The following is a 12,751-nucleotide window of genomic DNA, read 5'->3' as shown; positions in this document are numbered from 1 at the left end:
GGAGGGGGGGGGAGACTGGCCAGGAGGGGGGGGGGGAGAGACTGGTGGGGAGGGGGGGGGGAGACTGGCCAGGAGGGGGGGGGGGGAGACTGGTGGGGAGGGGGAGACTGGTGGGGAGGGGGGGGGGAGACTGGCCAGGAGGGGGGGGGGGGAGACTGGTGGGGAGGGGGAGACTGGTGGGGAGGGGGGGAGAGACTGGCCGGGAGGGGGGGGGAGAGAGACTGGCCGGGAGGGGGGAAGAGACTGGCCGGGAGGGGGGGGAGACTGGCCGGGAGGGGTGGGAGACTGGTGGGGAGGGGAGGGAGACTGGTGGGGAGGGGGAGGGAGACTGGCCGGGAGGGGGGGGGAGACTGGTGGGGAGGGGGGGGAGACTGGTGGGGAGGGGGAGGGAGACTGGCTGGGAGGGGGGGAGAGACTGGTGGGGAGGGGGGGGAGAGACTGGCCGGGAGGGGGAGGGAGACTGGTGGGGAGGGGGGGGAGACTGGTGGGGAGGGGGGGAGAGACTGGTGGGGAGGGGGGGGAGACTGGCCGGGAGGGGGGGGGAGACTGGTGGGGAGGGGGGGAGAGAGACTGGTGGGGAGGGGGGGGGAGACTGGTGGGGAGGGGGGGGAGACTGGCCGGGAGGGGGGGGGAGACTGGTGGGGAGGGGGGGGGAGACTGGTGGGGAGGGGGGGGGGAGGACTGGTGGGGAGGGGGGGGGAGACTGGCCGGGAGGGGGGGGGGAGACTGGTGGGAGGGGGGGAGAGACTGGTGGGGAGGGGGGGAGAGAGACTGGCCGGGAGGGGGGGGGAGACTGGTGGGGAGGGGGGGGAGACTGGTGGGGAGGGGGAGGGAGACTGGTGGGGAGGGGGGGAGAGACTGGTGGGGAGGGGGGGGGAGAGACTGGCGGGAGGGGGGGGGAGACTGGTGGGGAGGGGGGGGAGACTGGTGGGGAGGGGGGGAGAGACTGGTGGGGAGGGGGGGGAGACTGGCCGGGAGGGGGGGGGGAGACTGGTGGGGAGGGGGGGGAGACTGGTGGGGAGGGGGGGGGAGACTGGTGGGGAGGGGGGGGAGACTGGTGGGGAGGGGGGGGGAGAGACTGGTGGGGAGGGGGGGGGAGACTGGTGGGGAGGGGGGGGGAGGACTGGTGGGGAGGGGGGGGAGACTGGCCGGGAGGGGGGGGGAGACTGGTGGGGAGGGGGGGGGAGACTGGTGGGGAGGGGGGGGAGACTGGCGGGAGGGGGGGGGGAGAGACTGGTGGGGAGGGGGGGGGAGACTGGTGGGGAGGGGGGGGAGACTGGCCGGGAGGGGGGGGGGGAGACTGGTGGGGAGGGGGGGGAGGACTGGCCGGGAGGGGGGGGGGGGGAGACTGGTGGGGAGGGGGGGAGAGACTGGCTGGGAGGGGGGGGAGTCTGGTGGGGAGGGGGGGGAGACTAGCTGGGAGGGGGGGGGAGAGACTGGTGGGGAGGGGGGGGGAGACTGGCTGGGAGGGGGGGGGGAGACTGGTGGGGAGGGGGGGGAGACTGGCTGGGAGGGGGGGGGAGACTGGTGGGGAGGGGGGGGGAGACTGGCTGGGAGGGGGGGGGGAGGACTGATGGGGAGGGGGGAGAGACTGGTGGGGAGGGGGGGGGGAGACTGGTGGGGAGGGGGGGAGAGACTGGCCGGGAGGGGGGGGGGGGACTGGTGGGGAGGGGGGGGGAGACTGGCTGGGAGGGGGGGGGGGAGACTGGTGGGGAGGGGGGGGAGACTGGTGGGGAGGGGGGGGAGACTGGTGGGGAGGGGGGGGAGAGACTGGCTGGGAGGGGGGGGGGAGACTGGTGGGGAGGGGGGGGAGGACTGGTGGGGAGGGGGGGGAGAGACTGGCCAGGAGGGGGGGGAGACTGGTGGGGAGGGGGGGGAGACTGGTGGGGAGGGGGGGGAGAGACTGGCAGGAGGGGGGGGGAGACTGGTGGGGAGGGGGGGGAGACTGGTGGGGAGGGGGGAGAGAGACTGGTGGGGAGGGGGGGGAGACTGGCCAGGAGGGGGGGGGGGAGACTGGTGGGGAGGGGGGGGGAGACTGGTGGGGAGGGGGGGAGACTGGCCAGGAGGGGGGGGGGGGGAGATGGTGGGGAGGGGGGGGAGACTGGTGGGGAGGGGGGGAGACTGGCCGGGAGGGGGGGAGGAGACTGGCCAGGAGGGGGGGGGGAGACTGGTGGGGAGGGGGGGGAGACTGGTGGGAAGGGGGGGGAGACTGGTGGGGAGGGGGGGAGACTGGCCGGGAGGGGGGGAGGAGACTGGTGGGGAGGGGGGGAGACTGGTGGGGAGGGGGGGGAGACTGGTGGGGAGGGGGGGGAGACTGGTGGGGAGGGGGGGAGAGACTGGTGGGGAGGGGGGGGCGACTGGTGGGGAGGGGGGGAGAGACTGGTGGGGAGGGGGGGAGAGACTGGTGGGGAAGGGGGGGGGGAGACTGGTGGGGAGGGGGGGGAGACTGGTGGGGAGGGGGGGAGAGACTGGTGGGGAGGGGGGGAGAGACTGGTGGGGAGGGGGGGAGAGACTGGTGGGGAGGGGGGGGGAGACTGGTGGGGAGGGGGGGGGGAGACTGGTGGGGAGGGGGGGGGGAGACTGGTGGGGAGGGGGGGAGAGACTGGTGGGGAGGGGGGGAGAGACTGGTGGGGAGGGGGGGGGAGACTGGTGGGGAGGGGGGGGAGACTGGCCGGGAGGGGGGGGAGACTGGTGGGGAGAAGGGGGAGACTGGCTGGGAGGAAGGGGGAGGACTGGTGGGGAGGGGGGGGAGACTGGCCGGGAGGGGGGGGAGAGACTGGTGGGGAGGGGGGGGAGACTGGTGGGGAGGGGGGGGAGACTGGCCAGGAGGGGGGGGGAGAATGGTGGGGAGGGGGAGACTGGTGGGGAGGGGGGGAGAGAATGGCCGGGAGGGAGGGGGAGAGAATGGTGGGGAGGGGGAGACTGGTGGGGAGGGGGGGGGGAGACTGGCCAGGAGGGGGGGGGGGGAGACTGGTGGGGAGGGGGAGATTGGTGGGGAGGGGGGTAGAGATGGCCGGGAGGGGGGGGGAGAATGGTGGGGAGGGGGGAGGAGACTGGTGGGGAGGGGGGGGAGAGACTGGTGGGGAGGGGGGGGAGACTGGCCAGGAGGGGGGGGGGAGAATGGTGGGAGGGGGCGAGACTGGTGGGGAGGGGGGGGAGAGGACTGGCGGGAGGGGGGGGGGGGGGAGAATGGTGGGGAGGGGGGAGGACTGGTGGGGAGGGGGGGGGAGGGACTGGCCAGGAGGGGGGGGGGGAGACTGGTGGGGAGGGGGAGACTGGTGGGGAGGGGGGGGAGAGGACTGGCCGGGAGGGGGGGAGAGACTGGCCGGGAGGGGGGAGAGACTGGCCGGGAGGGGGGGGAGACTGGCCGGGAGGGGGGGGAGACTGGTGGGGAGGGGGAGGGAGACTGGTGGGGAGGGGGAGGGAGACTGGCCGGGAGGGGGGGGGGACTGGTGGGGAGGGGGGGGAGACTGGTGGGGAGGGGGAGGGAGACTGGCTGGGAGGGGGGGAGAGGACTGGTGGGGAGGGGGGGGAGAGACTGGCCGGGAGGGGGAGGGAGCTGGTGGGGAGGGGGGGGAGACTGGTGGGGAGGGGGGAGAGACTGGTGGGGAGGGGGGGGAGGACTGGCCGGGAGGGGGGGGGGAGCTGGTGGGGGAGGGGGGGAGGAGACTGGTGGGGAGGGGGGGGGAGACTGGTGGGGAGGGGGGGGAGACTGGCGGGAGGGGGGGGGAGACTGGTGGGGAGGGGGGGGGAGACTGGTGGGGAGGGGGGGGGGAGACTGGTGGGGAGGGGGGGGAGACTGGCCGGGAGGGGGGGGGAGGACTGGTGGGGAGGGGGGGAGAGGACTGGTGGGGAGGGGGGGAGAGACTGGCGGGAGGGGGAGGGAGACTGGTGGGGAGGGGGGGGGAGACTGGTGGGGAGGGGGAGGGAGACTGGTGGGGAGGGGGGGGAGAGACTGGTCGGGGAGGGGGGGGAGAGGACTGGCCGGGAGGGGGGGGGCGACTGGTGGGGAGGGGGGGGAGACTGGTGGGGAGGGGGGGAGGACTGGTGGGGAGGGGGGGAGACTGGCCGGAGGGGGGGGGGAGACTGGTGGGGAGGGGGGGGAGACTGGTGGGGAGGGGGGGGGGAGACTGGTGGGGAGGGGGGGGAGAGACTGGTGGGGAGGGGGGGAGAGATGGTGGGGAGGGGGGGGGGAGACTGGTGGGGAGGGGGGGGGAGACTGGTGGGGAGGGGGGGGGGAGACTGGCGGGAGGGGGGGGGAGATGGTGGGGAGGGGGGGGGAGACTGGTGGGGAGGGGGGGGAGACTGGCGGGAGGGGGGGGGGAGACTGGTGGGGAGGGGGGGGAGACTGGTGGGAGGGGGGGGGAGACTGGCCGGGAGGGGGGGGGAGGACTGGTGGGGAGGGGGGGGAGACTGGCGGGAGGGGGGGGGGAGAGACTGTGGGGAGGGGGGAGAGACTGGCTGGGAGGGGGGGGGAGTCTGGTGGGGAGGGGGGGGGGAGACTAGCTGGGAGGGGGGGGAGAGGACTGGTGGGGAGGGGGGGGAGACTGGCTGGGAGGGGGGGGGAGACTGGTGGGGAGGGGGGGGAGACTGGCTGGGAGGGGGGGGGGAGACTGGTGGGGAGGGGGGGGAGACTGGCTGGGAGGGGGGGGGGGGAGACTGATGGGGAGGGGGGAGAGACTGGTGGGGAGGGGGGGGAGACTGGTGGGGAGGGGGGGAGAGACTGGCCGGGAGGGGGGGGGGGGACTGGTGGGGAGGGGGGGGAGACTGGCTGGGAGGGGGGGGGAGACTGGTGGGAGGGGGGGGAGACTGGTGGGGAGGGGGGGGAGACTGGTGGGGAGGGGGGGGAGAGGACTGGCTGGGAGGGGGGGGGGAGACTGGTGGGGAGGGGGGGGAGACTGGTGGGGGAGGGGGGGGAGACTGGCCAGGAGGGGGGGGAGACTGGTGGGGAGGGGGGGAGGAGACTGGTGGGGAGGGGGGGGGAGACTGGCCAGGAGGGGGGGGGAGACTGGTGGGGAGGGGGGGGAGACTGGTGGGGAGGGGGGAGAGACTGGCCGGGAGGGGGGGGGGGAGACTGGTGGGGAGGGGGGGGAGACTGGCCGGGAGGGGGGGGGGGAGACTGGTGGGGAGGGGGGGGAGACTGGTGGGGAGGGGGGGGAGACTGGTGGGAAGGGGGGGGAGACTGGCTGGGAGGGGGGGGAGAATGGCCGGGAGGGGGGGGAGACTGGTGGGGAGGGGGGGGAGACTGGTGGGGAGGGGGGGAGACTGGCCAGGAGGGGGGGGGGGAGACTGGTGGGGAGGGGGGGGAGACTGGTGGGGAGGGGGGGGAGACTGGCCAGGAGGGGGGGGGGGAGACTGGTGGGGAGGGGGGGGAGACTGGTGGGGAGGGGGGGAGACTGGCCGGGAGGGGGGGAGGAGACTGGCCAGGAGGGGGGGGGGAGACTGGTGGGGAGGGGGGGGAGACTGGTGGGAAGGGGGGGGAGACTGGTGGGGAGGGGGGGAGACTGGTGGGGAGGGGGGGGGAGACTGGTGGGGAGGGGGGGAGAGACTGGTGGGGAGGGGGGAGACTGGTGGGGAGGGGGGGGGAGACTGGTGGGGAGGGGGGGGAGACTGGTGGGGAGGGGGGGGAGACTGGTGGGGAGGGGGGGGAGACTGGTGGGGAGGGGGGGGGAGACTGGTGGGGAGGGGGGGGAGACTGGTGGGGAGGGGGAGGAGACTGGCCGGGAGGGGGGGGGAGACTGGTGGGGAGGGGGGGGAGAGGACTGGCCGGGAGGGGGGGGGAGACTGGTGGGGAGGGGGGGGAGACTGGTGGGGAGGGGGGGGAGAGACTGGTGGGGAAGGGGGGGGGAGACTGGTGGGGAGGGGGGGGAGACTGGTGGGGAGGGGGGGAGAGACTGGTGGGGAGGGGGGGGAGAGACTGGTGGGGAGGGGGAGGGAGACTGGTGGGGAGGGGGGGGAGACTGGTGGGGAGGGGGGGAGAGACTGGTGGGGAGGGGGAGGGAGACTGGTGGGGAGGGGGGGAGAGACTGGTGGGGAGGGGGGGGAGACTGGTGGGGAGGGGGGGAGAGACTGGTGGGGAGGGGGGGAGAGACTGGTGGGGAAGGGGGGGGGAGACTGGTGGGGAGGGGGGGAGACTGGTGGGGAGGGGGGGAGAGACTGGTGGGGAGGGGGAGGGAGACTGGTGGGGAGGGGGGGGAGAGACTGGCGGGAGGGGGGGGGAGACTGGTGGGGAGGGGGGGAGAGACTGGTGGGGAGGGGGGGGAGACTGGTGGGGAGGGGGGGAGGGAGGACTGGTGGGGAGGGGGGGAGAGACTGGTGGGGAGGGGGGGAGAGACTGGTGGGGAGGGGGGGAGAGACTGGTGGGGAGGGGGGGGGAGACTGGTGGGGAGGGGGGGGAGGAGACTGGTGGGGAAGGGGGGGAGAGACTGGTGGGGAGGGGGGGAGAGACTGTGGGAGGGGGGAGAGACTGGTGGGGAGGGGGGGGGAGACTGGTGGGGAGGGGGGGGAGACTGGTGGGGAGGGGTGGGAGACTGGTGGGGAGGGGGGGGAGACTGGTGGGGAGGGGGGGGGAAACTGGTGGGGAGGGGGGGGAGGCTGGCTGGGAGGGGGGGGGGAGACTGGTGGGGAGGGGGGGGAGACTGGTGGGGAGGGGGGGGAGACTGGTGGGGAGAAGGGGGAGACTGGCTGGGAGGGGGGGGAGACTGGTGGGGAGAAGGGGGAGAATGGCCGGGAGGGGGGGGAGACTGGTGGGGAGGGGGGGGAGACTGGTGGGGAGGGGGAGACTGGTGGGGAGGGGGGGAGACTGGTGGGGAGGGGGGGGGAGACTGGTGGGGAGGGAGACTGGTGGGGAGGGGGGGGAGACTGGTGGGGAGGGGGGGGGGGAGACTGGTGGGGAGGGAGGGGAGACTGGTGGGGAGGGGGGGGGAGAATGGCCGGGAGGGGGGGGGAGACTGGTGGGGAGGGGGAGGGAGACTGGCTGGGAGGGGGGGGAGACTGGTGGGGAGGGGGGGGGAGACTGGTGGGGAGGGGGGGGGAGACTGGTGGGGAGGGGGGGGAGACTGGTGGGGAGGGGGGGGAGACTGGTGGGGAGGGGGGGGGGGACTGGTGGGGAGGGGGAGGGAGACTGGCTGGGAGGGGGGGGGAGACTGGTGGGGAGGGGGGGGAGACTGGCTGGGAGGGGGGGGAGACTGGTGGGGAGGGGGGGGAGACTGGTGGGGAGGGGGGGAGAGAATGGCCGGGAGGGGGGGGGGAGACTGGTGGGGAGGGGGGGGAGACTGGTGGGGAGGGGGAGGGAGACTGGTGGGGAGGGGGGGGAGACTGGCTGGGAGGGGGGGGGAGACTGGTGGGGAGGGGGGGGAGACTGGCTGGGAGGGGGGGGGAGACTGGTGGGGAGGGGGGGGAGACTGGCTGGGAGGGGGGGGGGAGACTGGCTGGGAGGGGGGGGGGGAGAGACTGGCCAGGAGGGGGGGGAGACTGGTGGGGAGGGGGGGGAGACTGGTGGGGAGGGGGGGGAGACTGGTGGGGAGGGGGGGGGGGGGAGACTGGCCAGGAGGGGGGGGGAGACTGGTGGGGAGGGGGGGAGACTGGTGGGGAGGGGGGGGAGACTGGCTGGGAGGGGGGGGGAGGGGGGGAGACTGGTGGGGAGGGGGGGAGACTGGTGGGGAGGGGGGGGAGACTGGACAGGAGGGGGGGGGAGACTGGTGGGGAGGGGGGGGAGACTGGTGGGGAGGGGGGGAGACTGGTGGGGAGGGGGGGGGAGAATGGCCGGGAGGGGGGGGGAGACTGGTGGGGAGGGGGGGGGAGACTGGGTGGGGAGGGGGGGGGGGGAAATTGGCCGGGAGGGGGGGAGACTGGCGGGGAGGGGGGGGGGGGACTGGGTGGGGAGGGGGGGAGATTGGCCGGGAGGGAGACTGGTGGGGAGGGGGGGGGACTGGCTGGGTGGGTGGAAATGGGATAACGGTGAGGAGGGAAGGGACATACCCGGCTGCGCTCCACCTCCTTGGTCGTCATGACGATGACACGCGAGTTCTCCTGGTACACCATCCTCCAGAAGTCCACGATGGTGTTCTGTAGGCAGCCCTGCGTTGCTATGTACCGTTTCGGCGCTTTGCTGCCCACTCGCCCATTGTCGATGTCTGCCTGCTTACACAAATACAATGATCCCCCGTGTAGCCTTAACAGACTGTAGGGACAAGTGCTGTTAGTGAGTGCCTATTAAGGCCAGAAAGACACACGAGGGGGTGGCTGGCCAGCACCACGCCCGATCGCCTTTGTCTCCCTATTGGCGATTTTTACACACCACGCCAGGTACTCATTTGAGGCCGAGTCGACGGGTTCAAATAATCGTCACTGGTGTTGGCCATCATTGGGAATCAAACTCGGGTCGCGGGTTTGTAGTACAGCGCGTGTGCTGCACTACCGCTCCCCGCAAACGCAGACACACACGCACACTCGTGAGCACATACCCACGCACAGGGATGCGTGCGCTGACACAAGACAAAGATACCACGTGGCCCCCACACGGGCTGTTGTTGGTGAGCTCCTACGAAGGTTGACGCTGCGCACAAAAGGGGGTGGTGGGGGTGTCGCGATTGTCTTCTCAGTGCTCATAATTACATACCGCATTAGGGACTCATTTAAGGCGGATTGGGCCTAGAGGAGGCACCACGACAGGTCCAGAGACTCACCGCTTATATTAGTCCTGGCCATAAATTGAATGTTTTGGGGGGATTTGTTTGCCTTCCTTGCAGCTTGCACTGCTATCGTGTCTTTATATTGTTTGTTGTTCCATCGTTCTGAACCGCCCCTACTGGACATCTGTGAACGAGAGTTTTAAAGCGCATCGGAGGATTCCTCCAGCAAAATTAAATACTCCGATTCTGAACTCAAGGACCACGGAATTTAACAAAGATCTTCGCGATCGGAACGACATGCCCAAAACTCCAGCATCCATGCAAATGAAAAAAAAGGTCATCCCACAAATGAGAATTCTAATAGTGCTGGAATACACGTGGGGGCAGGCTGGCCGACGTGCCTGCGCCGCGTGGTTTGTGTTATTTATAGAGACTTGTTTTTGCTGGACCTTTTCCCAGGAGACTCACTGTGATCACGTTGGCGTTGATGTAGTCGGAGCCAGGAATGGACTGATCACCATCCTTCAGAATCACCCTGTTGTGATCGACTGAAAAACAACACGGCAACGACAACAATGACGAGACTCTCCGTGGCACCCACCTAAAAAATAAAACACTCGTTGCGTGGCACAAAGGCAGGTTGCTAAATGTTAAGGATATTGCAGTCCAGTGGATGGCGATGAGATTTAAAAACCTACAATGCCCTTTGAACCTATGTTGCACTTAACCCTTTCCCATTACAATGATGTACGTGTCCGTTGTAAGTTTTTCTTCCGATTCCGTTCCGATGATGTACGTGTACGTCATGGGAAAGGATCGTACGTCATCGGAATGGAATCAGAAGAAAAAATGAAATAACTTTATCGGTACCGAGGCTCCCACGAGGCCATGCGGGAGGGCGTGTGGCACAGTTTGGCGCCAGCTATCGTAGAGTGTGGTCGTGTCCCGACAGTTCTCTGCCGTGAGTACAATGTCTTCAAAAAAACAGCGGTGCCATGCCTCTCTAGATACAATTAACGCGTTCCGGGATTCAGCGATGAACTGGACCCACTCTGCATTTTGCAGACATCTTGTCATGGGAAAGGGTTAATTGAATATTGCTGTTTTGGTACGAGGGCATTCGGGGCCACATAGTGGGCCAGTAAAATGCTTGAGCAATAACCAATGTTGTACCGGATGTCTACACTTCCACATGTCTGCTTCCAGCCTTCTCCAAACCTCACACTGATCAACATGGTGAAGTATGGTCAAATAACCCCCACAACCTGCACAGGAGTGGATTATACAAAAGGGCCGTGCGTAGCAGTTACTAGCATTTTGCGTGATTTTACATTGTTTTATTTTGAGTTGGAGGTGGCTAAATTTTCCACGATAACCAGAAAATTACACGTAGGCTACGCTTCCTATTACAGATTAGCAGCACACGCAATGATATTTGCTACCATGGGTAAACATTACTCCCATGATAAAACACATTCCATATTATTGTTTCGCGCCTTACGAAAAAAAAACGATATTTCCTACAACGGATAAGCACACACCGAGGAGAACAGAGTGCACAGAATTACCGCAGCAAACGTTGTAAAAGATTGCTTATCTAAACCTTAAGATTAAACAGATTGCATTCATGCCCAACATGTTGTCATCTCGGTCACACATGCCGTGTTAGCTTATGAGATAGCACTATTGGTGTCGACAGAATGATGGAATAACATTGACAGGTTGGTCTATGTCTACGTTAACAGATGGAAATTGAAAGATTTACAGACAGATGGAGATACGCAGACTGGTAGCCCGATGGACAAGCATAAATCCATACAATTAACATACCTACAGATGTAAATACATATTTACACAAATACATACACTCAATTACAGAATGGCAGATGGATAAAGAAGACAAATAAAACAACAGACATGTGTCCTCACCCAGCCCAGGGTAAAATTGACAAGTTCGAATACTACAAGGCTCCTCACTTTATTAAAGAAAACCAGAGGAACATTCACAATCAACTGGCATTAGTTGTTGACTTGACAAATACACGGGTTGCTAATGGGTGGAGCTGCATCAGTGGTTCACCCACAAAGCCATGCACCCGGAAAACCTGAGTTTGATTCCTGGCTACGGCTACCTCGGGTGGCGAGCGACATCTGAACGGGTTCCTGGGTTACCACCCCCACCCCATTCGCAAACTCGCACTGAGCAGCGCGGTGAAGTACGGTCAAACAAAGGCTAAGACCAACACAACTCGGCGGCGGTGGGGGGGGGGGAGTTTCCCTTCCATCCAGCAGTGGATTGACAAAAAACTGGAGGTTTACACAGCATCGGCGCGGTGTCACGAGCCACCCTTTGCCCAGCGAAGGAGTCTCACTCCCAAGAAAAACACGACTTTCCAGAAAAACACAACAGCAAGACTGGGCATGAGTGGAGATCTGGTGACCTCAGCGCCATTTCCCCATGCTGCGTTATCAGCATTTCACCGCACTAGTTCACTGCTTTATCCTGTGTGTGTGCTTGTGTATATATTTACGTGGGAGTGGTAGTGTAGCGGTTAGCTATGCTGTGTTACGAACCAGGCGACCCGAGTTCGATTCCCGCTCACGGCCAACACCAGTGACGATTATCTGAACCGGTCATGGGCCTCCGCTAGGTCGCCTCAGCCCCAAATGAGTACCTGGTGTGGTGTGTAAACTTCGCAACTGGGGAGACAAAGGCGGTCGGGCGTGGTGCTGGCCACCCACCCCCTCGTGTACCGTTCTAGCCTTCATAGGTGCTCGCTAACAGCACTTGTCGCAACAATCTGTTATGGCTATACTGGGTGTCTTTGTCTTTTCGGTATATGTATATCTATATAAAATTAAACCAATGCTAAGTGGCACATGACTTGTGCTTGCCAGCGATGCCACGAATGACTTCACTCGCCCGAGACAAAATTACCCCGCATTCACCAAGTCTCAGAACACGCGAAGCAGGGTTTTGCCCGATTAGTCCTTTGGACGGGAAGACCACCAGGGCTTGTAAGGTGTCCTAGGGTAAGGATGTTAAGTGGCCAGGAGATAGCAGTGTCGGGTGTAAAACACTCATGTGCATGGGTATTCTCTGGGCTCTCTGGTTGCCTCCTAACTCCACAAACAATACGGCATAAGCAATGCATACGGAGATGTAACAGCTCGGGCTAATGTGCAGCTGTCTCAGCACTAAGAGGCCCTCTGTGCGTACAGGGTGTGGAGGGGTCTTGGAGACAGAGGGTTACACAGGCACATCGGACAAAAACTGACAAGTGTGGAGAGGTGCCTGGTGAGAATATCAGAAAATCTAACTCGTGACTCGGTAACACAAAATAGAGCCTTCATATTGGCTGTAAAAAAAAAAGTGCGCTTGGGTTAGTGAGAGTGATACCAGTGGGCATAGAAGTTTAAAACGGGGATCTTGACTGTGAAGACGGGCAGCCAATATCAAACTTCAAAAGATTAGTGGCCAGGAGGGGGGGGGGGTCTTTCTGTGGGCCAACATCATGTGACTGCGACGAGTCATCAACACCGCGCTCCTGGGCTTCAATCGCAGGCTTCAGCCCCCTGCGAATCAACCGGGTTCTCAAGTGCAGCGAGTGAGTTGATGTGAAATATCCGACGACTGAATAAAAAAACGCCCCGTTAAATGTTCCAACGTACTTTGGCGCATTTCTTTCCGAGGACTAAAACATTCAGTTTGATTACCAAGTGAAAAAATAACATTATTTGCAGAGGATATAAAATACGTACAGATAATTTCACGAGCTATGAAGAAGGGCGATTGCATACCTGTCAACCCATACGGTTTACCCTGTATTCTTGTGCAGGGAAATAGAGTTTTCAGGTCCATATTAGTGTACAGTCGTGTCAATACAGGCGACAAAAATAAATTTTTGTCTATTTGTTTGTGTTTCTCCCTTGTGATGAGACTTTGTAAGATGAACATTGAGATTTATAAGGGCACGGGGTGACCAATAAGATCTGAAATGGTCTGTAATAAGGTAGACACTGAGAAGGGGCTTCCAGGTGGGCGATTGCCCGAAACGTCACCTATTCTCATTTTTTTCCTTTTAATGCCAGTGTTATTGATGAATGCGTAGATTTTT

General features: G+C 65.4%; 1 protein-coding gene across 2 annotated transcripts in view; it reads right to left on the bottom strand.

Moving 5' to 3' along the window:
- LOC133352296 (tyrosine-protein phosphatase non-receptor type 11-like) overlaps nt 1-12,751 on the bottom strand; it is a 104,868-nt gene that overhangs the window by 29,801 nt on the left and 62,316 nt on the right. Inside the window, exons 8-9 of one of the 2 annotated variants that reach the window (XM_061567857.1) lie at nt 9,102-9,181; nt 7,981-8,142 (exon numbers count right to left, since the gene is read on the bottom strand). In XM_061567857.1, coding sequence (XP_061423841.1) covers nt 7,981-8,142; nt 9,102-9,181 — 242 coding nt within the window. The remainder of the gene's footprint in view (nt 1-7,980; nt 8,143-9,101; nt 9,182-12,751) is intronic. The other variant, XM_061567858.1, reaches the window with a different exon arrangement.

Source organism: Lethenteron reissneri, chromosome 40 (genome assembly GCF_015708825.2).
Source record: "Lethenteron reissneri isolate LAM-NWPU_2019-01 chromosome 40, ASM1570882v1, whole genome shotgun sequence".
NCBI classification, from domain to species: Eukaryota; Metazoa; Chordata; class Hyperoartia; order Petromyzontiformes; family Petromyzontidae; genus Lethenteron; species Lethenteron reissneri.
This window is presented reverse-complemented; position numbering and strand designations above follow the sequence as displayed.